Genomic DNA, 22,436 nt, shown 5'->3' with positions numbered 1-22,436 from the left:
AAACCCAGTTTAACCTCAGTCTATGGAAAGAGAACAACCCCTCCAGAATGTTGTTCAGGTTTCCTGAGGTTGCATATCTTCTTTGTCTTAACTGACAATTTATGTGAAGACTAGAGTAACTGCACTCCTACCTGCTTTGCCTGAAGTGAAATGAGATTAGTCTGGACTAGCATTTATGAGGAACTAAATATGGTGGCTCATGACTGAAATGAGAATGTACAACCTGAAGACACTGAGATTTTAAATGAATAGATAATCCTGAAATCAAAGTAAGGGATAAGAGAAATCGAGGCCTGTTGAGGTGTGCTGCCTACATGGAGCATACCCGTCGGAGAGCAGAGTCTTTGCACCTAATTAGGCATTCCATGGAAGGAAGTGCAGTACCAGCCATACATACCCAATAGTCCATGCTACTGTACTGTATTGGGGTCAATAGAGTTGCATGGTCTACAGTAAATATTAGCAAGAAAGTCCATTGTAGCAAGGTTTAAATTCTTCAGTCCTGTTGTAATGGTATCACAGTTTGCATTGTTCTACTTCCTAACTCCTTGATTTTGTTATAGAGCATCCTGAGGTGGTGAAAATAATAAAAGGTATTCAGCCCAAAAGTTCAGTTGCAGATCTGCCTGCAGAAGGACCGTTAAAAGGCTATAAATGCAAAGAAGTTAAATCAACTTGTAAGTGAACTGGCTTAAATCATCACCAAGAGAAAAAAAAAAACAACAAATGCATATACTGTTTTTAATACTGTTTTAAACAAAGATTGGAACCTTTGGGTTCAAACTGAGGGATTCAAGTGCCTAATTTTGGGGAAGATTCTGCAGGTTTTTCTTTTAAACCCGAGAGGAGATACTATAGAGTGAGCAGTGTGAAAGAGTTAGCTGCTCTTCTGTGGGGGAAGATCTAGATATGGCAAGCTTTGAAAAACAGTATTCCTCACGTAGAGCCTCTTCTTGTCTTTGCTAGTGGATGAGGTCCTTTTGGCTTCAGTGTGTCAGAGTAGAGGCATCTTTGGTGTGTTGATATTATTATCTGAAGGACCTGAAAAGCATCTTTCTCTCACGTAGTGTGCTCATTGTCTTTATATAGTTCCAGAAGGACCCACCTTCTCCTTAAATGCTGAAGTGAAATTACCTCAGTGCAGCCCTCCTAGTGCTTCTTCCTCCATTTCTGGTGCCGCGTTCCAGACAAGTACCAGTTTCTGGACACCATCTCAGCCTGCAGCCTCTGAAAATTCACAGATGCCTGGTCACCATCCATTGCTGGCTCCTCCAGTTGGTCCCAGGTGGATTCAGTCCCCATCTCCACTACCCTCCTTGCAGTGCATAGCTCCTGACAGCTCTTCTGTCTTCACAAACCCGGTGTCCAGTGAGGCTTCTAGCCTTGCAGGGTTACATCGCTGTCATTCTGGTAGCTACACCATTGGCCCATTCTCATCTTTTCAGAGAGCTGCTCAGATCTACAGCCAAAGATTGTCCCGGCCATCCTCTGCGAAAGTAGGTGAGTGTTCTGGGATGCATAAAAACCTGCTAGTTCAGTATAGAGATTGTGTAATCTCTGTTCTGGAGTAGGCAGAAATTTTACATTTCCAGAATTATGAGTCGTCTTGAATAGTGCTAAATTTCTTATGGAAGGGTGGAGTGCAGGAAATAGCCATTGTTTGCCAAATAAGCCCTTTTATTGAGCAGGTGAACAGGAATCATAGAGTCATTTAGGTTGGAAAAGACCCTTAAGATCATTGAGTCCAACTGTAAACCTACACTACCAAGTCCACCACTAAACGATGTCCCTAAGCATCGTACTTCCCCATCTTTTAAATACCTCCAGGGATGGTGACTCAACCACTTCTCTGGGCAGCCTGTTGCAATGCTTGACAACCCTTTGGTGAAGAAATTTTTCTTAATATTCAGTCTAAACCTTCCCTGGCACAACTTGAGGCAATTTCCTCTTGTATTACTTATTACCTGGGAGACTGACACCCACCTTGCTACCACTTCCCTTCAGGTAGTTGTAGAGAGTGATAAAGTCTCTCTTCAGCCTTAAACTTTGAACTTAGCCTTTGAACTTTTTCAAAAAGAGCTGGGAAATGAAGTATTGTGTGGTTTCGCTGGATTGTTTTACTGATCTCTTATCTTTAGTGATTTTAGTGTAGTTTTGGTTAGCAGAAGTCCTGTCTGAGTTTATGTGCTGTTCTTAGTTTTGTGTTTCTCTATCATGCAGAGAAATCCTTTAATGAAACCTCATAATTGTTCAATACTTTAAGTTGCATCAAGACCCCCAAAAAAGAAAGATCTGAATGACTCTTTACTGTGTCTCATTCTCTAGGACTTTTCATCACTGCCATATCCAAGAGTATCTTAAAAACAAGATTGAGAGACCTCTCATTTACAATGCTGTGGCAGAACATAGTTGAGCAATGCAACTTTAGAGTGTAAGGAATCTGAGGAGTAGAAGAAACTGTAGGAGTTTATTGATGCAGACTGTAATCTATTAGGAACGTTTTGGGAACCACACACAGTCTAACAGCTGTGGTCCTGATTTTTTTAATTTTTTTTTTTAAAGCAATGGTATATATTTGCTTTAGGTTGTAAGTCAGTGTCAGCACAAGTTCACTAGGGTTGCTGTATATATATTGATGACCTTTCTAGCGTTAAAATAAATAGTAGTAGCTGAGTAGCTTATTTAAAGGGATCCATTTGTTTTTAAGGAAAAACTTTATAGATTTAACTTAGGTAACAGCAGCAAATAATATTCTCTGGAATTGGGTGCCACTAGATATATTATGATAAAGAGAATAAAGGTCTGGAATTGACAAAAGCTCCTATAGGCAATACTCATGCAGAATAGAAGGCTGTATTGTCCCTAGAATCTGCAGAAAGTATCATACCTGCTTTTGTATCTCTGATCAGCAGGCTGAGAGAGTCTGACATACTGCTCGCTAAGCAGATCCAAATATCTGTTTGGTAGGTTTATGCCGTCGCAGTCCAAGTGGGCAGCGTGTGGGGTCAGCCAGGATGCACAAAGATGCAGAAGATACTTCTTCCCAGGGCAAACGTTACAGCCCCAGTACGGTAGCAGCAGAACTGGAGCAGCTGGCAGAAAAGCAAGCAGCCTGTCAGTATTCCTCACCAAGCCACATCAGTCTCCTTACACAGCAGGTATGTACTCAGTGAAGCTAGAGTCCCTGTGACAACAGAAAAGTCTGCCACATGCTTCTGTGTCAGCACTGGGCTGGGCTGAGACACACTGGAAGGAGTAAATCTCATGAAAATCGATTTCTGTCGTATTGTTGTTTTGAAGTGTTACAGCAACCAGAATTTTATTTTTCTGTGAGAGGACAAGAACATTGCTTTTATAGAAGGAAGCGAGACTAGGCAGAGGATTAAAAAATATGTTCTAAAACCCCAAATCCGTGCTTGGTCTTATTAAACAATAAAACCAAGTCTTCTCAGATTCGTGCTTACATGTGATTTGCTTCCTCATTCCTCCAGTGTTTCATCACAGTGCTGGGAATGGAAGTCTGCAGAATGGGTTCTGATGTAAATTCTGTATTCCAATAACATTGTAAAGACGTAACGAAGTGCTTACTAGCATGGGATAATCCTTTTGCTAAACATGGTGGTATAGATCAAATTTACATTGGCTTCTGGTACCACTTAGTTTTGTATTTCTTTTTGAGTTGTTACGTTCTAAATGGCTACACATGTAGCCATTTTTTCCTTATAGTATGCTATGGTTGTGTTCATCGAAGGTGTTCCAGTTGGACACTTCAGTTAATTAATCTGCCAACTGGAGGTTCTCCAGGATAGGCACTTTGCCTTGGAAATTAATTTTTTCCTTCTTTACTTGCTAGGGACAAACAGTTTAAATATCTTCACTCTGATACTTTGATCTTGGACTTAGTGTTTCAACAGGGTTGTTTTGCTAAGTTTTCTGAGGCATGTTTAATAGTTGCAATAGCTGCTGCTATTTGCTTCTATTTGCTTCTTTCAATTTTATTGTTATGTATTTGGATTGTGAATATCTGGTTAGATGGTTGGCAATGCATCTTTTTCAAATGGTCGAGTGGATTTATAACTCTAGGAAGCTGAATGGATTTTTGGACCCTTCTACATCTAGTTCAAGGATTTGATTCAGTCTGAGCAGTTCCAAAACTAACACAGGCACTCTGGTCTTTGCAGATAGGTCTTGGACTTTGAAAGATAGGTCACAAAACCAAAGCACTTTCTTGTTGATTGACTCAGCAGAGAATGTGAGCACTGAATACACCAGTGATGCTGAGGCCTAATCTTGCATCAGGCCAGACTCTACCTATAGAACTTGATCTTTCAAAGTCTGAAGTGGTATGGGGAACATCAGGAGAAGCTTGTTTGCTTGTCCAGTAATATTCAGAGGTGTCAGCCTGTTTTGCTTAATGAAATCAGCATTCAGCTTTTTTAAGCTAAACTTTGTTGGTAAAACTGTTGAAAAAAATTTCTAGTGAAACATTTTCAGTCAGGAAATGCTGATTTGTTGAAAGCTAAAATATATGATGGAAACTGCCTCCTTGGGTTAAAAATTAGTATCTAAATGGATATTATGAAAAAGATTGAAATGCATCTATTTCATTTCAGTCTGTTCAGAAAATAACTTTAAAAAATAAATTCATAGACTTTCTCCCTAAAACCACTCATTTCCTACTCAGCTTCAACTGCTGTGGTTTCTTAGATCTGTCTAGAGAATCCAAGTTGTTCTCTTGTTGCCATTTATATAGTTATTAGATGATTTTTAAACTTTTGTATTCCTACCATAGCTAGTTACTTCTAGTTAAATTAGAAAGTGTAGAAGGGGGAATCTAGAGAGGAATTCACAAAGATCTACATAGGAGAGGCTGTTTAGCTTTCTGAGCACAGCTGTGTTGGATGACAAAGGAGCATATTCTGGTAGTTGTAGATGGTGGAGGCTGAAACCTGTTTAGCCACCAGTCAGTCAATCAGTAAAGGTATACCAAGTCGAAAAGTGGCTGTGACAATGGTAGCTCTGGAAAGGTCAGTCATGGTAAATGTGCCTGCATTGCTTTTTGCGTCTGGGTTCTTTCAAGATACTCTCCCACAGAAGAGGTGGGAAATGTATAGAAGGAGAATGAAGGTGCTAATTCCCTTCTTTGTGATAAGCAAACAATAAAGGCCTCAGCCTGTAGCAGACAATGCAGATTTTCTGAGTGACCTCGATATATTTTGTATTCACCTACACAGTGTTTGTAAAGGCTTTTCTTATGTAGTGAAATATAGAGACATGGGTTGAGTTGCATCCTAGTGGTCTTCTGTCATCACAAAAAAGATCCGTGTAGAAAGAGATTCACAAGTCAATGCAAAGTTTAGAGACTGAGCTCTATCTGACAATGAGTTTCCTTCCTGAGCCTGCATCCTTTCAGTTCTAGACATCTGCTCTCTACTGTGATTCTCTAAGCTGTGTTTCTGCAATAGTACTTTTAGAGAGATGAAATCTGAAGCTTGCTTAGTATGAAAATTTGGATGGTTTAGTTGAGGGCATTTTTTCTTTTAAGGCAATCTGATTCTTCAGTACTGAATTTATGGCACATAGTGATTTCTAAGCCAAGACTATTATTTTAATCATACGTGAAACAGTGATTGGAAGGTTCAGATGTAACTGCAAGGCCCAAAGGAACATAGCTAAAGCGTATGGCTACTACTCGTGCCTTTTTTTTTTTTCTTTTTTTCTCCTGGACACATTCTACTCTTCTGTCATCTAAGAGTTGTTCTGATTATATCTTTGATCCAGCCTGACTTTTAAAGCCTGTCTTGCAACAAGGACCAAGGGTTTTAGTTCTGTGGGAAGACAAGGCTGCAATGACAATGAAGGGTGACAAGAGGTACCAACATACAGTAAAAGCGTAATAGTATGGCAGCAAGTGCCTGTACAGGCAAAACTGGAGGAGTCAAGCAAGGGTTGGGCTCATTGTTGAGGGACCTGGAACCAGGACCCCTGGCATTGAGCCACTAGATATGGATTTGGATTTGAAGCAGGGGGATTGAGTGAATAGGAGAAGTGCAGGCGTTACAGAGTAGGCTGGCAGTTTGGAAAGTGCTTTGCAGAAGGGTGGATGTTGGTGGCGCTATTTGGGAGCATTGCGTGGATATGATTTGGGCAGATAAGGATTTGGTCTGAACCAGGAGAGGGGAAGATAGGGGCAGAAGAGAGAGGAACATGTGAGAGAGGATTTAGTAAACAGCTGGAGAGAAGTGAGAAGTCAAAGACCATTGGTATGGGTTGAAAGGGGGAAAGACTTGAAATGGGAGTTTTGGACTCTGGGTTATGAAATCCTGGTGGCTTTGGAACAGAAGTAGGGGATTGAAAGCTGAGAGAAGGTTAGAGATTGGACTTCTATGAGGGTGATTTAGTTAAACAGGGAACTACTTTCCTATGCATTTCTAGACAGGAGAGCCTGAATTGGTATTTTCCTCCTTTTCACTCCTGTTTAAGCCACTTGAAATATAATAATCCTTTTAAAATAAAAGCACTCTAAAGTAAATTGGCATGAAGACGACCCCTGGAAGAGAACATCATTTACCTAAATAATAAAAATAGTACAATTCTTTAAAGCTACTCCAAAAGCTTGGATTTAGTCTACCTTGTTGGAAAGTACCTGGCTGGTATGAAAGGGACTTGGTATTTACATTTAATTATGTTTAATGGCAAGATTAGGACTATTGATTTGGAGGGTGTGTGTGAAAGAGACTTGAAAGTACTACTGTTGCTGTGGACTGTGTTTCTTTTCCAAGGGCAAGAACTTCTACGTGAGAGTTGAATGCCTTTGTCTGTGCCTTGGTTCCTTGTGTTATGCCCAGCTGTGTCTTGGGGGAGGGGGTACTCTGAATACATTACCTCCTTCCAAGAGCAGCTGGGAAGCTTGTTTTCCATTCCCATTCTTGTGAGAATTGCTTCTGGTATCCATGTACTAGAGTGGGTCTCTGGGTTTCCCGGGAATGTAGCCTCAACAGCTGTGCTTGGAATGATGTTGCCATTCTGATTGGGAGTCTACCTCTGTCCTTCCCCAATCCTTGCTGTTCTTCACTGTTCCCTGCCCGTGCCCAAAGCGCCTGTTTCACATTTTCTCTCTTGTATTCTACCCTCTGTATTAAATCAGTTCAATTTACTAAGCTAGTTAGCTGCTGAACTGACAACATTCAAAGGGAAAATTTTAAGGGTACCTGATGAACTTTTAACAAGAGATTTAAAGTCTGTCGTTTTAAGAAAACAGGATTTTTGTGATTACATCAGCTTTCTGTCTTGTCAGTCTTCTCCATCCAGTTCTGAAACGCCAGATGGGAACTTCACAGTGAGTACTCATGAAGTGAACAGTTCTTATAGTATGGGAGCTGGAGATGGTAAGAGGGTAAAGCCTTACTGATGTGCTGTTTCATTCCCTTGTACACCGTTAGTTTTCAGTCCTCACAGACTATCTAATAAAGTGTGTGAGAACATTTTGCCTTTCACTAATCTGTATTTTTTTTAAAAAAAAATTTCATTATATCATACACAATTTCATCGGTGCATCTTCATGCTTGCAACATGGAGAAAACAAGGGTGCCTTCATAGTGGTATACAATGGAAATATTGATCTAGAACCCATAAGAATCATTACTTAATCCCCTGCATCACTGTATGATGCCTTACTGCCCAGTTGTAGGAATGAGAGATGAATAGAGAGAAAAGAGGAACAGTGTTATCCTATCTTAGACTAGAAAAGGAACAGCTGTTTGGGTAACTTCTCTAACTATCTTTAACAGTAAGTGCAGGAACGATATTGCCTTAAGGACACACTGGACTATGGCAATTTCAAGTTAGGTTATGAAAGATAAATATTTAGCATTACAAATTAATAGACACAGTGAAGCTGCTGCAGAGACTGTTTACTGTTAAATATAGCTGTTAACAATGAATGTTAGTTTTTACTTCTGAGGGATTTTATTCCGTTTTATTTACTTGAAATTACACATTTAAAATATTTTTATGATAACCTCAAAATCAGCTTTATTATTAGATTTTATGTAATGACAAACAGTGAGTTATGTATCTCTATCCATAAGAGATCTTTCAAACACTGCCTGATTTTTTTTTTGCTGTACTCGCCATCTAACTATAGTACTTCAGTGTATGCAAAAATAACAAGGTGTTCCTCTAACTACCCAATACGTTTGGAAGCAAGCAATACTCCTGTGTGCCTTTGAGGTTCCAGCATTAACCTGATAAGTTCATGTCTGAGTAGGATAATAAGGAGTTATCTGAGCTCAAAAGGTCATAAGAAAACAAGTAAGAAAGAGAAAACCCCTGTCCAAATTCCCAAGTTTCAGCTAAATTAGTCTTGAAGATAATATGTTCTTACCTGTTTCATGGAGAATGTTAAGTGCATAGAAGTGCAAAGGCCATGAGAGTGTTTCAGTTGAGGGCTAAAATCAAGTGGAGTTCAACATACCTGTTCTGTTTGGGCTGCTGCTGGTGAGAATGCATATACTGATTACCAGTGAACAGGCTTCTCACTTGGAACTAGCTTCAACATGTGCTGCTTCTTGCTTGTAGGTTGGGGTACATATGGAGGAAAGATCTTGAAGATATGAAGTGGTTTTTGGCCAGGGAGACATGTGGTGATGACACAGGAAATCAGATTACCTTAAATATGTTATTGATAGATTAATTTATTAGTTCAGTGGGGATATAGTCTAGGTCTGTAGAAACAAATTTTGGAGGATAAGGGCATTAGAGATATTAAGTAATTTCCTTTGCATTATTTTTCACTATAGTAGACATAGAGGAGATAAATTTTCTTTCCAGGTGATGAAGTTAAGCTCCTAGGAGAAAAGATAGGCAAAAAATATTTTGTGAGACTTCTATGGCTGGATGGTATACATTTAGGAGTTCAGAAACACAACAGTGAAGTGACAAAAGCTTCTACTGAAAGGTGTGGTCAATAGTAAAGCTGGTATAGAGGACAGAAAGGCAACAAACCTGATTATCTGTAATAAGGACCCTAAAGTTTCCTGTGATTTAAAGCAACGAGTCTTGGTCCACTAGCATGTATACATTAAATCGAAATAAAAATGGAATTTTAATTCACCCAGATAAACAACATAACTCAAACCAAAAAAAAACCAAACCCCAAAACTCCCAACCCATGTCATTAGAATTTGAACTGAGAAAAATAGCATCTAGTGGTACTGGTTCTTCTTCAAACTTTCAAAAAAGTTTTTGACAAGCTTTTAGCAAGCAAGGACTGTTAAGCAAGCCAGGTATCTGTAGGGTCAGTGGTAAAGTTTTGTTATAGATCAAAAACAGACAGAAAGCAAACGAAAGAATAACTAGCCAGTTTGCTGTACAGCAAGTGGATAAGTGAAGATGCAGAATACAGAATGCACATGATGGAGTGTAAAATTAAAGATTTGAAAGGATGAGGTTCATAATGACTGGCATATTATTACCTAAAGAAGGAATATTAAAGCAATTTATTGCAAGGTAATATGGGGTGTGAATTTACAGTAGATTAACTGCTCTATAGCGTTCATCCACGTGAACACATGCATGTGCAGCTCAAGTTTTTACAAGGTAACTTCTTGCTGCCTTTAGTATAATGTGGGCTACAAGCATCCAGATGCCTAATTACTGTGAAGTTACCTGTGTGCTCTAAACTTAAACTTGAGCCTACCTCCTGGTAATTTGTCAGTACATCTGTACTCTTTTGTGGATTATTACGAGAAAAGCTCAGAGAAATTTAACAACTGCATTAACTGGGCAAGACAATGACAGATGAACTTCACTGTTTACAAATAACTAATTACATGACAAGCAATAATTTTAACCTCTTAAAGTAATAAGCTTTAAATTAATCATTTAGGGAAGAAAAAATGAGGTTTGTTCTGGAAAGCTCAGTGGAGATACCTGTTCTAAGTCAAGCAGTAAAGGCAACAAACAAAAATTATTAGCATGTTTAAGGATCAGGACAGGAAATAGTATATATTTACGTAGGCATCAATTACATGCCTTCCCTTGAAAAACTGTTTTCAGTTGTGGTTGCCATTCCTAAAGTGAATTCAGGAAAAATAACTGGCGTTCATAGATGAGTGACTACAACAATTAACCGCAAAACGCATTTTTAATGAGGAAGGGAAAACACTAAGTTTGTTTGTTTAGGGAGGAGATAGGTATGAAGGAATTACACAGAGCAGTGGATGACAAAGTAAATAAAGTTGATTTTATTCATGTTTCTCGTAATAAGAAGAGGATATTCAGTTTAGTTGGAAGTCAGAGTAACAACTGATAATAAAAGTGAAAGTTATTGTCACAGAATATACTTACCTTCTGAAACTTCCTGCAACAAGGTACCATTAAGGCAGAAAGCTTAACAGGCCATAGTTACCTCAGACAGAATAACAAGCATTTTGCAAATGATAGATCTGTACATTTTAACATAGAGAAATAACAAATTAATTTTTCTTATCAATAAGATGCTTCAGTTAGATGCGTGGAAACTCAAATTTCTTCCATCTTCTGAAATAAGTCAGGCAGGATTGTGAGTTTGCTGGGCTATTGCTCTGAACAGACCTTTTTGTCTTTTAATACTGAGGAACGTGTGCTATGCGGCTGCTTCCATATTTATGATTTTTTCTTTGCTACATTGCTGTACTGTAGTCAAGCTAAATATTTCCTTTATGATAAATGTGTTACTGAGACACTTGTGAGGAAGTCAGTATCTGAAATAAGCCATTTCCCTAGTTATGGCATGCAAACGATTGCTAATTATTTTAAAGTGATGATATCTTTGTCAGTGTAGTGTAGCAGTGCACCTGCAGTGTTGTCAGTGTGTTAATGATACTCAATTGAATTTTTCAAGTGTCCTGAAATTTTCTTGTTCAATTTGCTCACTGGCTGGCATGAGCCTAAGATAGTAACAGTAGTGTTGGAGAATCAAGGCAGATACAGTGGTGGTGAGTTGGGGTATGAAGCCGAAAGATACAGTTCAGTAAGCCCCTTTCGTTGTATAGGGACTTAATGGTCTGTCTTGCCTTGATTTGTGATATAGGGACCTTACTGGCTACTATATTACTTCTGGACAGCTGAACTAGGAGGGTTTTTTCATCTGTACCTACCGTTAGCCATTGGCCTTTCCTGATGGATAGATGGACGAAGGCTGTGACCAAAATAATCCGGACTTATTTTCCCTCTGCTGTGTTCCTTACCAGGCGTTAATCCTAAAGGCTTTATTTTGCGTGCATTTAGCATAAAACATTTCTGTGTGCTTGTATTGCAGGACTTTCTACGGGGAGGACATTAAAATGCACAGCGTGTGTGTAGATCCAGAGCCAGGTGGCTGGGTCCTGGATATGTATATTGTTTTTTTTTTTCTTTGTGAATAGCATGCTACTTCTTTCTGAAATATGCTGTAAGGTAAAAAGGTTTTCTACTGCAATGCTGGATCTGTGTGAGGTCCCTATCACTGGCTGGTGCAGGGGGCTGCAGTTGATGTCTATCAGGTTGTAATACTTTGTACTTATTAATGCCTGGTGAACTGAAGAATGTGTTGAATTGGCCAGCTTCACCGGGAGGAGGAGGAAGAGAAGGAGGAGGGGAAGCCTGGTGGGAGCTCTGCCCCTCTCTGTGAGGGGGAGTGTGAGATTTCAGGACCCAGCTATCATTAGGAATAGCTCCAGTTCTTCTAGCTAGGGAGTTTAATCACCGGGATAACATCAGACCACCCAGGCAAGGGCTATACCGGGCTGCCTCCATCTCTGCTATGCAGCCAGTCAGTGCCCAAGATCCAGCAGCAAGGATTGCTGCAAGCATGCTGACAGATCTATAGGAGGATGGGGCACTTTTCTTTTTCATTCAGAGACAAGGTGGAAATGAGCAAGAAGGAGATGAGTTGACTAAACCTTAGGACAGGGGAGAGGGAGTGGGGAAGAATTGGAATGGGCACTTTACAGCACCTCAGCATGACCTTGTGGGAATAATATGCTACAAACAGTGAGTTTCAGCTTAACATTCGCTACAACAATATTTGAACCCACACCACTCCTCAGTTACCTGTCTCAATTACACAGTGTGGTACCCTGGCCTGCCTTGTCCTCAGCAGAGGAAAAGTGCCATGGAGCAAACTGCCAGTATGCCAAAACACACTGTACAGATCCCAGTGAGTATCAGCTCTTTCAGTTCTAGACCTGAGCGGCACAACATGGTGAATGCAAAAAGACCATGAAACTCAGGGTGTGGCAAATATTTGCAGAAATTTGATGGGTATATTTTCCCCACCAAAGGGTTTTTTCAGTGTTAGTCCCTTGCTTTGACTCAACCCGCTTTATCTGAGTCTTTATCAGATTTATTTTCCTTATATAACCATTTGGTTGGCTTTTACTCTTCCACTGATGGAGAGGAAGGGAAGTGTAAAGGAAAAAGGCATCTCGCTGTAACTAGGAAGAGGAGCAAGAAGCAAAGAGATGAAGTCTGAAGGATATTTTTCTTTCTTCTTTCACACAGCTCTGCACTGCTGGAGGGCCCCATCTCTTCCTCGTCCCCAGGCTGTTCACACAGGAGCTGGAATTACTTTTAATACTACTGATTTGTAGCATCAGTAATATAACTGGTCTCAGCAGAGGCTATAGGAAGCAAAAATGTCAATATAGTTTCTGCAGTGCTTGAATTGAACCTCTGCTGCTCTGAGGCTCCAAAGGGAGTAGGAGCAGAGGTTTTTGTTATGATGCAGCAACATCTGCAGATCTGCAGAGAGTTGCCAAACGGGCCAGGCTAAGCAGCGAGAACTCATGTTATGGGAAAGATTACACCCTGATCATCAAACGTTTGGCAGGACTGTGCCTTATCAAAATCACTCCCACTGGGAAGTTTTGGTGCAGAGAGTGTCTAAATGAAAGCCTGACTTTTTCAGGAGAAGGAAGAGGGGAGTTCAGCCTTCCACAGCAGCAGCACTAGCTTGGGTTGGGTTTTTTTTCATTGTTAAATGGATGCATACGCTGGAGACACTACAAAGGAATTTGCAAGTTTGTCAGGTTTCCCAGGAATGTCTCTGGCAGGTCTTTGTCTGGAACATTTTCTGGAGACTGGAACACTTGTGCTCTGTATGCATATGTATATCCTGTAAGCTGGTAAGCTCCATGAGCAGAGAAGGAATGTCACAGGCCTTTGGCCAGATCAGCCTTGGTACACACACAGATTTCACACTTCCCAGCTGGTTAGCCCCAGTTCTTCCCTTCTTCTGGCCGGTTGCTTGTGCAAATTCAAATCTGTACGTAAAATGAAGGTGTGTCAGTATGGGCTGTGGTCAGCAAGCTGGCCTGGGTAACAAAAAGGTGGCCCCAGAAAAATCTGTTTGTATTACATGGTTTCTTCAAGAAATTTGTAGTAGGTATGTTTGTGCCACTATTCAGACAGTGAAAGTGTGTGTGTGTGTGTGAGAGAGAGATATTTGTGATTTGCGGTTTACTTTGCCTCTTAAAGAAAGAGACAGGTTAAGATCCTGTGATGTTTTCTGTACTGGGGTGGCCTGTTGGATTCCAGTCTCTCTGTGCATTAAGGAAGACAAGGCAGATGGACTGTTTCCAATAGTACTGGAAGATCTGGGTGCTGTGTTAGACCAAGTCACGCTAGCCTGTGCTAGATCACATGTGCAGGGGAGCTCTGTGGTCAAGCCAAGAAAATACAACACAGACTGGGAAGAGGACAACTTAACAGTGACTGTTTATATTGTTGTAGCTTCTAGTCATAGTAATCTGAAGGCTGAAAGAAGAAAAATATAACTGAAAGAATGCAGCAAAATTATTTATTTATTTATTTATTTTTCCCAGTGGCAATTGATAACTCTTCCCCACTGTTCTTTGGAATACAAATATTTCCCTGATCTTGAAAGCCTTAGGGGTATATGTGTCTGAGGAAGTCTTGGCAGGTGAAAATACAGTGACTACAAAAGCCAGATAATGGAAGAAAAGAAGTACTTCTTTTACAAGCTATTGGATAAAGATGGCATTACTGGATGAATGGTAAGTAATAAAATAGAAAATTAGGGATTGACTAAAGGGTCTTGAAGGACTCAAACTGAGCACAGAGGGAAAAAATAGATGAAAAGGCAAAGGACAAGATATTACAAATTATGAGACATCTTGTACATTTTCAGTTTTCTAGTGGAATGTGTCTGTCTTTGAGCTTATGCTACAGTGTCATATTGTCATGTCTGAGGCATCAAAACCTAAAGATTCTGGTCTGGACATAAGGTAGAGAAGTAGTGATCTTACCATGTGTGTCTTACCATGATCCCTGTCCAGTGTTAAAGGAAAAGGTTTCTCAGTGAACTGTTGATGTTCATATATATCTTTGAAACTTGTTGATAGGATAAATTGTGCTGAAAACCATGGCATTAGGTTTCCCCCTGTTTCAGACTGTGAACTTTTTATCATATTGAAGGTTTTTTTGGAAGAGATAATAAAGTAGGCCTATGATGTTTGTGTTTTTTTGGTGTATTTCTTGGTCTTGATCTTTGAAATATGGCTTGAACTCTGGATCCCTTTTCCTCCTCATCAATCAGAAAGATCCAAATGCAAATGTGAGATGTGTGAACTGGAGAGGATGCAAGTGTGGCTCCAAGTAAGAGAAACAGTCTTTAGACTTTCTAGATCTCCAGTCCCCAGCACTTTATAGGCAAAAGGATACTGGCCTCTAGCAGAAAACTACTAAAACTGCAAGCTGAGGAGCGTGAAGTTGCCATTTTTGTAGTACATTGCTTGCTCAGTGTTGTAACACGTTGACCAGTGAAATTTGGGATCTCTATTCAGGATGTTGGTAATGAAAATTTAAGTCACTTTTCCACTCTGCCAGGAGGGGCAGAGTAACAACTTCTAGTGATGATGTGTTCCTGTTCACCCTGGTTGACTCCTATAAACTAGCAAGAGAATTTCTCAGGCTTTCAGGATGCTTTACTGGTATCAGTGGGGGCTGATCTGCAGCACTGATTTTTTTTCTTTCTTTCTTTCTTTTTTTTTTTTTTTTTTTTTTAAATTTTTGGCCGTTGTTAACACTTGCTGCTTTAGCTTATTTGAAACATTAGACAAGATCAAAATGAAAATACTCACTTTATTATAGGAAAAAAGGTTCATGAATATGAAAATGGGAAATTATTGAAAGAGTAGTATAATGTAGATCAGAAATATGAACGATATTAAGATCCTCTTCTGACTCTTGCTTGTGATTTCTTAAAGATACTATACAATGGGCCTTTGTCTGTAGGATGCTATTCACTAGAAACAAATTCTAGCCTGGAATTTTCTTTCTTCCTATCTGTATTTGGAGATTTAGTATCTTCTATTTAAATTATAAAGCAGATTAACAAAACCAAAACCCTCAACATTTATATCCAGCACTTTCAGATATCATTCTGTGTTGTGGCCTTTCTTTCAATCTCAAATTTATTCAGAAATAAATTTCTCTGAATAAAGCAAGACCATAGAGACCAATTCTTTTAAGCTGTCTGCTGTCAAGATGACAAGTGTATTGCAGTCATAAACTTAACCTTGTAAAGTTTAAAAATGAAACAAACAAACGAGTATTTTGGCATTGTGCAATAATTTGTCTTTTTGGCTTATTAGAATTGTATCGAACTAAGTATAACAGTACATATATGTGCTGTTGAGTTTTCTAACACAAGGCTCTATTTATTGATGTGACTGTGACAACCCACACGTTCTTCTGTCACCTATTTCTTGATGTTAGATAACAAATAGAAGTTTATCAAGTGGGCTCTCCTTCCATGAGAACTTTTTGTTATTTACTATCCCATTGTGTTCTTCACTCAGCATGTTCCTTTCAACTTACGACCTTTTTGCTGTCCCCAACATTTTAAAAATTGTGGCAAAAATTTATGAATCATTCTATTGTGAGAGGTATTAGCTGGGTATTATCATGCCTCGTAGAGACTCCACAGAGAATGTATTGATGTGAGAGATGTTTGAAAATAGGGATGCTTGAAGTGTGCAGTGCAGTGCATATAGTTCTCCTGTCATACTGTCTGCATCATGAAAATATTCTGAAGTCCCTCACTGCTAGTGAAAAACAGGGATTTTACCAAGCAGGAGAGTTTGGATCCATCTTGATACAACTCAATTTGAAAACTAACTTATTCTTGTAGATCCACACCAATTAACTACCTTCCCTGTTGGGCCCCTCTAGCCTCCCTTTCTTGGTTTTGGGTTTTTTTTGGGGTGAGTGGGTGGATTGGTTGGTTTGTTTGTTTTGTTTTCCACTACCACAACTTCTGAAGCTGCAAGCTATTCTTCATGAAGATTTTGGTATCTGCTTTGGTTCAGGTGCTACACATTATCTTCTTTTAAGCCAAAGTAACAATTGATTTGTTGTTAAGTATTTGCCTCTATAAAGGGAAGAATACAGTTTCATCAAGTGCACAGGAGCACTAGTGACTAGAAAATTAAGCCACTCTGCTGTGTTGGGGGTGCCCCAGCAATTCATCAAGGCAACATCCTGGCAAGCTAATGATAGCAGCTGAAATGTCTCAGTGCATGGCACTGAGTAACAAGGAGTAACACCCATCTGGGTGGGCTGGCTGCAGCCAAACCTTATACTCTTGCTCGTGTTCTCTCCCTTATTCTGAATCCCTTGCCTGTATTTAATCCTGCTGTAGTTTAAACACCTGTCTATCTGGAATGTGTGAAATGTCCATACTGCTCATGCTAAGCATTTGCTCACCTGCTTCGCTTAGAAACACAGCTTTCAAATAAACAGTGATTCAGTATTAGAGAGGAAAGCAAACTGTGTTAATAGACCGGGTGTGAGGTGGTAATTCATCAGACTAAATGGTTCTTGGTATCAAGATGATGAGGAGAGAAAATTGGATAAAGTCATCTTCATTTCACACATTAGATGTGTTAGCAAAGTTGTGATCACTGTTGCTGACAAGCTAAGAATTGTATATACCCTATTTCATTTATCCTGTTGGCCTCTGTGTTTGCCTCATTTGCCATTCTTGCTTCTTTTCAGACAATAAACTCTTTGTGGCCAGAAACTGTCATTGTTAGGTATTTGTATAGTGCCTGGCACAATCAGAACTAACCTAATTTGAAACTTTCTGTTATTACAATGAAAATGCTTTAAATTTTAATTAAATCCTACAGAAGACGCCAATGTTTAAGAGTGAGGTAAGGTCACCAAAATGACACTTAATGCTGTTTTCCATATAAGATGGGTAGCACTGCCCATTACTAAGCTTGCCCAATATGTCCCACCATAAGATCTTGTTTTAAATTGCTTGTAATGTTCTGAAACTTTATCCATTTGGACTCATGTTTTCTAGGCTGGATTAAAGGCTGGATTAAAGGCTGGATTAAAAAAAAATTCTATGCATTTTAATATCTACAGAACTTTTCTTTTAAATCTCTGAATCTCTCATGCTTTAGAATGGCAATTTGGAATTTAAAATTTTGTCCAAGATTGAGTGCACAATAACTATCTGAAAAGCTTCAGGTGAAATATACTCAGCAGCACCTGCTAGAGCTTCTCAGTTTCCTGGAAGTTCCCTCCACACTGAGGATGCTAAACTGAATTTCTCTGTATTTGTACTTCTACAGTACTGAAGCTTGACACCCTCATTCTCCTGTGCTCTCAGTGCTCTCCATGTTGGGTTGGGAGCCTGTCTGACTTGAATGCAGAATGAGGGAGAATTCTGCCAAGGTGTGAACAGCTAGGACAAGGAGGTTATGAAATTTGGACCTGGACATAATTTGGGATAGGACCCTGAGAACCATTCAGATGAAAGGACAGAAATGGAAGGAATGGTAGTGCAGTAAATGTGATCCAAGGAGGAGTCTGCATTCTGAGACCAGTTAACAAAGAGGCTGGCAAAAGGAGTGCGCTGGGGAAGGTAATAAAACTAGAACAACTTGTATATAGGGGATGCGAGCAACTGGAAGAGGAACTAAGAACAAAAGTGTGAGAAGACAGATCAAATAAGTACTCCCATGGAAAGTTCCAGGCCTGAAATGGTATGGCTCGGGGGCCAGAAGTAGTGGAGAGGCAAGTGCTTGGAAGTCTGTAAGAATGAAACTGGACTGAGCAGAATAAGGACAGTAACACCTGAAACGTGAAAGCTGGGAACTGTCTAGGTGAGAAAAATGACACACAGACAAGGAGCACAAATGGGAAACAATAGTGCTGAGAAGGGATGAAACAAAAGCGGTTGCTTTCCATATAATTTAATCCTGTCCAGAACTTGAAGTAGGAGTTAACATTTCTGAACTTCCAAAATGCTTAGATGCCTTGTACTGCTAAACCACAGAAGGAGTGGCAACCTACTGTGTTGCCAGCTGCAATGTTAGTTCATGTTCCAGAGTTCAGTCTGAGGATATGAAGCCTGCAGTCCTGCGCAAGTCTAATGTAGGTATGTGTGTAGTGTATTGCAGTGAAACTGGTATGTACTTGTTTCAGTAATTGTGCACAAATTCTGGTGAAAAAGCATTGTTAAGATCTCAAAGCTGGGAATTGCAAGCTATGCTTAAGTCACACTTAAGTGACTTAATAAGCCTCACCTTTGAGATCTGGAGCAGATGCAGGGCTAGTGTTTTGGACTTTTCTTTCTGTCTGTGTCCCATGTCTCATTGGTTATATGCCTTCCAGTTGCCACAGAAGTGAGAAGGGGCAATACAGGTGAGTCTTGCTTGCCACATGACCTTAATCTTGGTGCAGAACCAGGTCTATTCTGTGCTCCAAAAAAGCAGCATTGGTCATGTAAGTAAAGGCAGTCATAATTCTGTCAATGCCTGACTGGGAATCTTAGCTTTGCAACCTTTGTAGTGTTTTGTAACCTTCATAAAATGTTTGGTGGTTTTGGTTTTGGTTTTGTTTTGTTTTTTTTTCAAATCTAAACTAATACTTACACTACTGTAATAGATACCATTATATTAGTATTTAGGCTTTCTTCAATAAACCAACAGGTAGTGTCTGCTTGCAGAGCTTGATCTTTCAAGAAGATAGGCAGCATAAGAAGAATGCTCAGAGAAAGAAACAATGGAATATGTTTTATGTGCTTAAAAAGACATGGATAATTTCTTGGAGCTTGATATAACAAACACGCACCTAATATGATTTTAGGCTATCATTAACTAGTTTGGAAGTGGTTGCACGAGAAGTTTCTTTCATGTGTGGTAGAGTTTGGGTTTGAATGATTTATCCAAGGTATGTATGCTGTTGGGTTGTGCCTGTACATATGCACAGGGAGGGTTAGAGAGAGGACAGATGCATATGGCTGGCTTAGTGACACAGCTTATGATGACTGGGCAGACGCTCTGGTCTCTGCTCGGTGTAATATGAGCGTCTAGCTTTTGATTAGTGCATGTAGAGTTAATTTTTCACATGACAGGAACATGATGTTGCTTGCTTTCTTTGCGATTTTTGCCCCATCTTTGTCCTTTTCCTCCTATGTTCTTCTGTGAATGGAAAGGTTGTCGTTTTAAAGCTGGCGCTTGAATTCATCTCAAGCATGGTGGCTGTTGGTGTCATCTCTATCCCGGCTTTATGCAACTAGCACAGTTTTTCTGCATCTGAAGATTTCACTTCTCTAGCAGTCTTACTTCTCTTAGTAAATACACTGTCCAGTTTACTTAGTGACATCTTTTGTTCTTTTCTTGGCTTTTAATTGTTTCTGATTTCTCCTTTCTTTTTTTGACTCTTTAGTTAACAAACCTGAACTTGGCAAGTGGAGCTATAAGCAAGAGGAATGCAGCTACCCCACAGAGCTACCGGTCACCACTTAACAAAAGAGGGTCATTGCAGGCTGTTCAGTCAGACACTCACATAGCTGACAAAAGATCTGTCTCTTCAGCAGTCAGGTAAGTTAAAATTGCTGTTCCAGCTTTTTGAAGAAGGGTGCAATGCATTCAGGAGCTCATTTGTAATTTGTGTTTGGCTTCTTGCTCAGAAGATTACATCTAAGGGCCTAGAACTGGTTCTTCTCAGGACCGTCCTAGAAACTAGGCCTATGAATATAGAGCTGTGTTTCCAGAGCTGTCAGGTTCATGGTGAAATAAGGATGTGGATGAACATGTAAAATGAAAGGGAAATGTCTGTTTCTCTTGGATAATTTCTCATACCTGCATCTGTAAGTTTAGGTTTGCTGGTGTCGAGACATACATGCAGAATGGAAACTTATACCTGATACTGCAGAAATCTCTACTAAGGCCTCATCTTCATACTGTTTCCTTGAATATCAGGTTTAGAGTGTTCAAAGATAGAGCAGCATCTTGCAGCATTTATAAGTTTCTTTTTCAGATGGCTTCTTTATGCTCTTATTAATTTTGGACATTAGAATTTATATTTATGGCTGATATAGTCATGGGACTCGAGGAAGAGGATTGTGATTCTACAGTAAAACCTTTCCTCTTGGGATTGAAAGAGCAGCAAGGTTTGCCTCAAGTATTCTGGAAGCTAGGAGCAAGGCGAGCTTCCTGCAGTAGACTAGGCTGAATACAGGCCCATAACTGCTGGAGATTTGAGTTCTTCCTTTGCCACTTCAGTAAATATTATTTATTCCTTTGCCTAAGCCTTCATTTTTGTCTTTTGAAATAGAATAATGAGGCAGAGCTTTTCCAAGACATGTGTTTAGGACTGGAAAGCACTATATACTTGTATATATTCTTGTTGTTGGTGCCTGAATGCTACTGGAAAACGGAAGGAGGTGAGAGAGGCAGATAGGCAGTGCAAAGGCATATGACCTGAGTGTTCATCCTTTCCCAAATGGGTCCTTCAATAGGAGGATTGGAATGGGATTTGGAAAGCTCGAGTAAAATTGTTCTTATTTCATCCGTCGCTGCTTTTCATCCTGCCTAAAGAGGAGGAATGTGAGAAATGAATTCCTAGCCTGTTTCTGTTCCAGCACAATGTTTGCCTCTGGGGTTTAGAGTTATTGAGAGAGGTGGTGGTGATTCTGCCCTTGGAGCCCAGCCAGACAAGCTATTACCTAATCCAAATAAAGAACCTATCTAACAGGTGTAAACTGCCTTCCCCTCCTACATAGCTGGAGAGACCAGCAGAATGCAGGCTGTCCCTGAGCGTCCATTACTTTCTCAACTCTGCTTGCACCTTTGCATGGACTCACAGACAACATAGCTGGAAATGGATTACTCATGGTCAAAATCTTCTGTTGCAGAACTCTGCAGACGTCACTGTCATTACGACATTGCTCTGAAACTATTTCAGTTATATATTACCTGTAGATCTGAGAACCTACCATTTAATGCCCAGAACTCCACTCTGAACAGCTTCTAGGGCTGTGTCTCATCTAGCATTGTATGCATAGTTTAATGCCTTTAGAAATTCTGTTTTATTTTGTACAGCAATCCAAAAGTACTTCATAATTGTTCGGTCACAGCTGGTGTAAGATTCCATCTTCAAACCTTTTATGAACCATTTGGTCTTTCAGTACTTCAGTTGCTCTGTTTTTATGCCCAGAGCAAGAGACAGAAAGGTGTCTTAAGGCTCTTTATTGAATTACTTTCTCTCTTCATAGCTGCTTATATCGAATGGCCAGAATATTGGGAGTTAAAAGTTTTATGTAAATCTGGAAATGAAAATAAGGGATTCTTGAGGCAGTGCTGGATTACTTGAGCTGTGAACTTTTATTTAATGAGAGAAATCTGAAAGGAATATCCAGGTCACGATATACGGAGATGACTATCTTGTATTGTAAATGCCTTTCTTGATACTTGATCTGTTACACTGAAGCAAGCAGTTTGTAGAGGGTCATCTGACGTGTGTCAGCCTGTGCTCAGTCCTGGATGACTGACTGAAGAAAAGCTTCCTGTTTTGTTCTGTTAAGATTCTGGTCTATCCGTTGTAGAATTCGGCAAGGATGGAAATGTTTTGTAAATGGGTCTCTTATCTGGCTTGTGCTTGGCTCCAGTTCAAACGTCTGCCTCTGAAATTCAGTCCTTACAGTTTTTATATGTCTCTGTGGTAAATCTAAGCCATTTTAGTGCTGCTGAATTTGTTTGATAATTTTGGTTTGATGCAATCTGTAGGATTCAGGCTGTTCTTACTGACAAATCTTCCTCCTCTTTGATTCTTACTCTCACAGAACTGACTTATCTAAATGTTTCTCAAAAGAAGTTCTCCCTTCTTTTCTTGAATTCTTTTGGCTGTATGAGATGAGGTGCCAAATCAGTAGTCTGTTCTCCAAAAGGCAAAGGAGATCTTGAGTTTGTAACACAGAGACAGAGAACGGTTCTGGATATGTTAAAATAATACTGTATAAATAGGCACTGCTGTGCCTTTTGAGATTTTTTTTTTTTGGTCACTTTCTATAAGCATTGGCACTATTCCCACGCAAATGATAATTTAGGCTTTTGCTGTGCCCCAGACAAAGAAGCCTGCAGGGCTACACA

General features: G+C 39.8%; 1 protein-coding gene across 1 annotated transcript in view; it reads left to right on the top strand.

Moving 5' to 3' along the window:
• TTLL5 (tubulin tyrosine ligase like 5) overlaps positions 1 to 22,436 on the top strand; it is a 130,355-nt gene that overhangs the window by 55,809 nt on the left and 52,110 nt on the right. Inside the window, exons 26-29 of the mRNA XM_086463174.1 lie at positions 564 to 677; positions 1,090 to 1,500; positions 2,968 to 3,158; positions 19,732 to 19,886. Of these exons, the coding sequence (XP_086319300.1) occupies positions 564 to 677; positions 1,090 to 1,500; positions 2,968 to 3,158; positions 19,732 to 19,886 (871 nt within the window). The remainder of the gene's footprint in view (positions 1 to 563; positions 678 to 1,089; positions 1,501 to 2,967; positions 3,159 to 19,731; positions 19,887 to 22,436) is intronic.

Source organism: Leptosomus discolor, chromosome 3, assembly GCF_034619465.1.
Source record: "Leptosomus discolor isolate bLepDis1 chromosome 3, bLepDis1.hap2, whole genome shotgun sequence".
Taxonomy (NCBI): domain Eukaryota; kingdom Metazoa; phylum Chordata; class Aves; order Leptosomiformes; family Leptosomidae; genus Leptosomus; species Leptosomus discolor.
The sequence above is the reverse complement of the archived record's forward strand: the minus strand, read 5'-3'. Positions and strand labels throughout refer to the sequence as shown.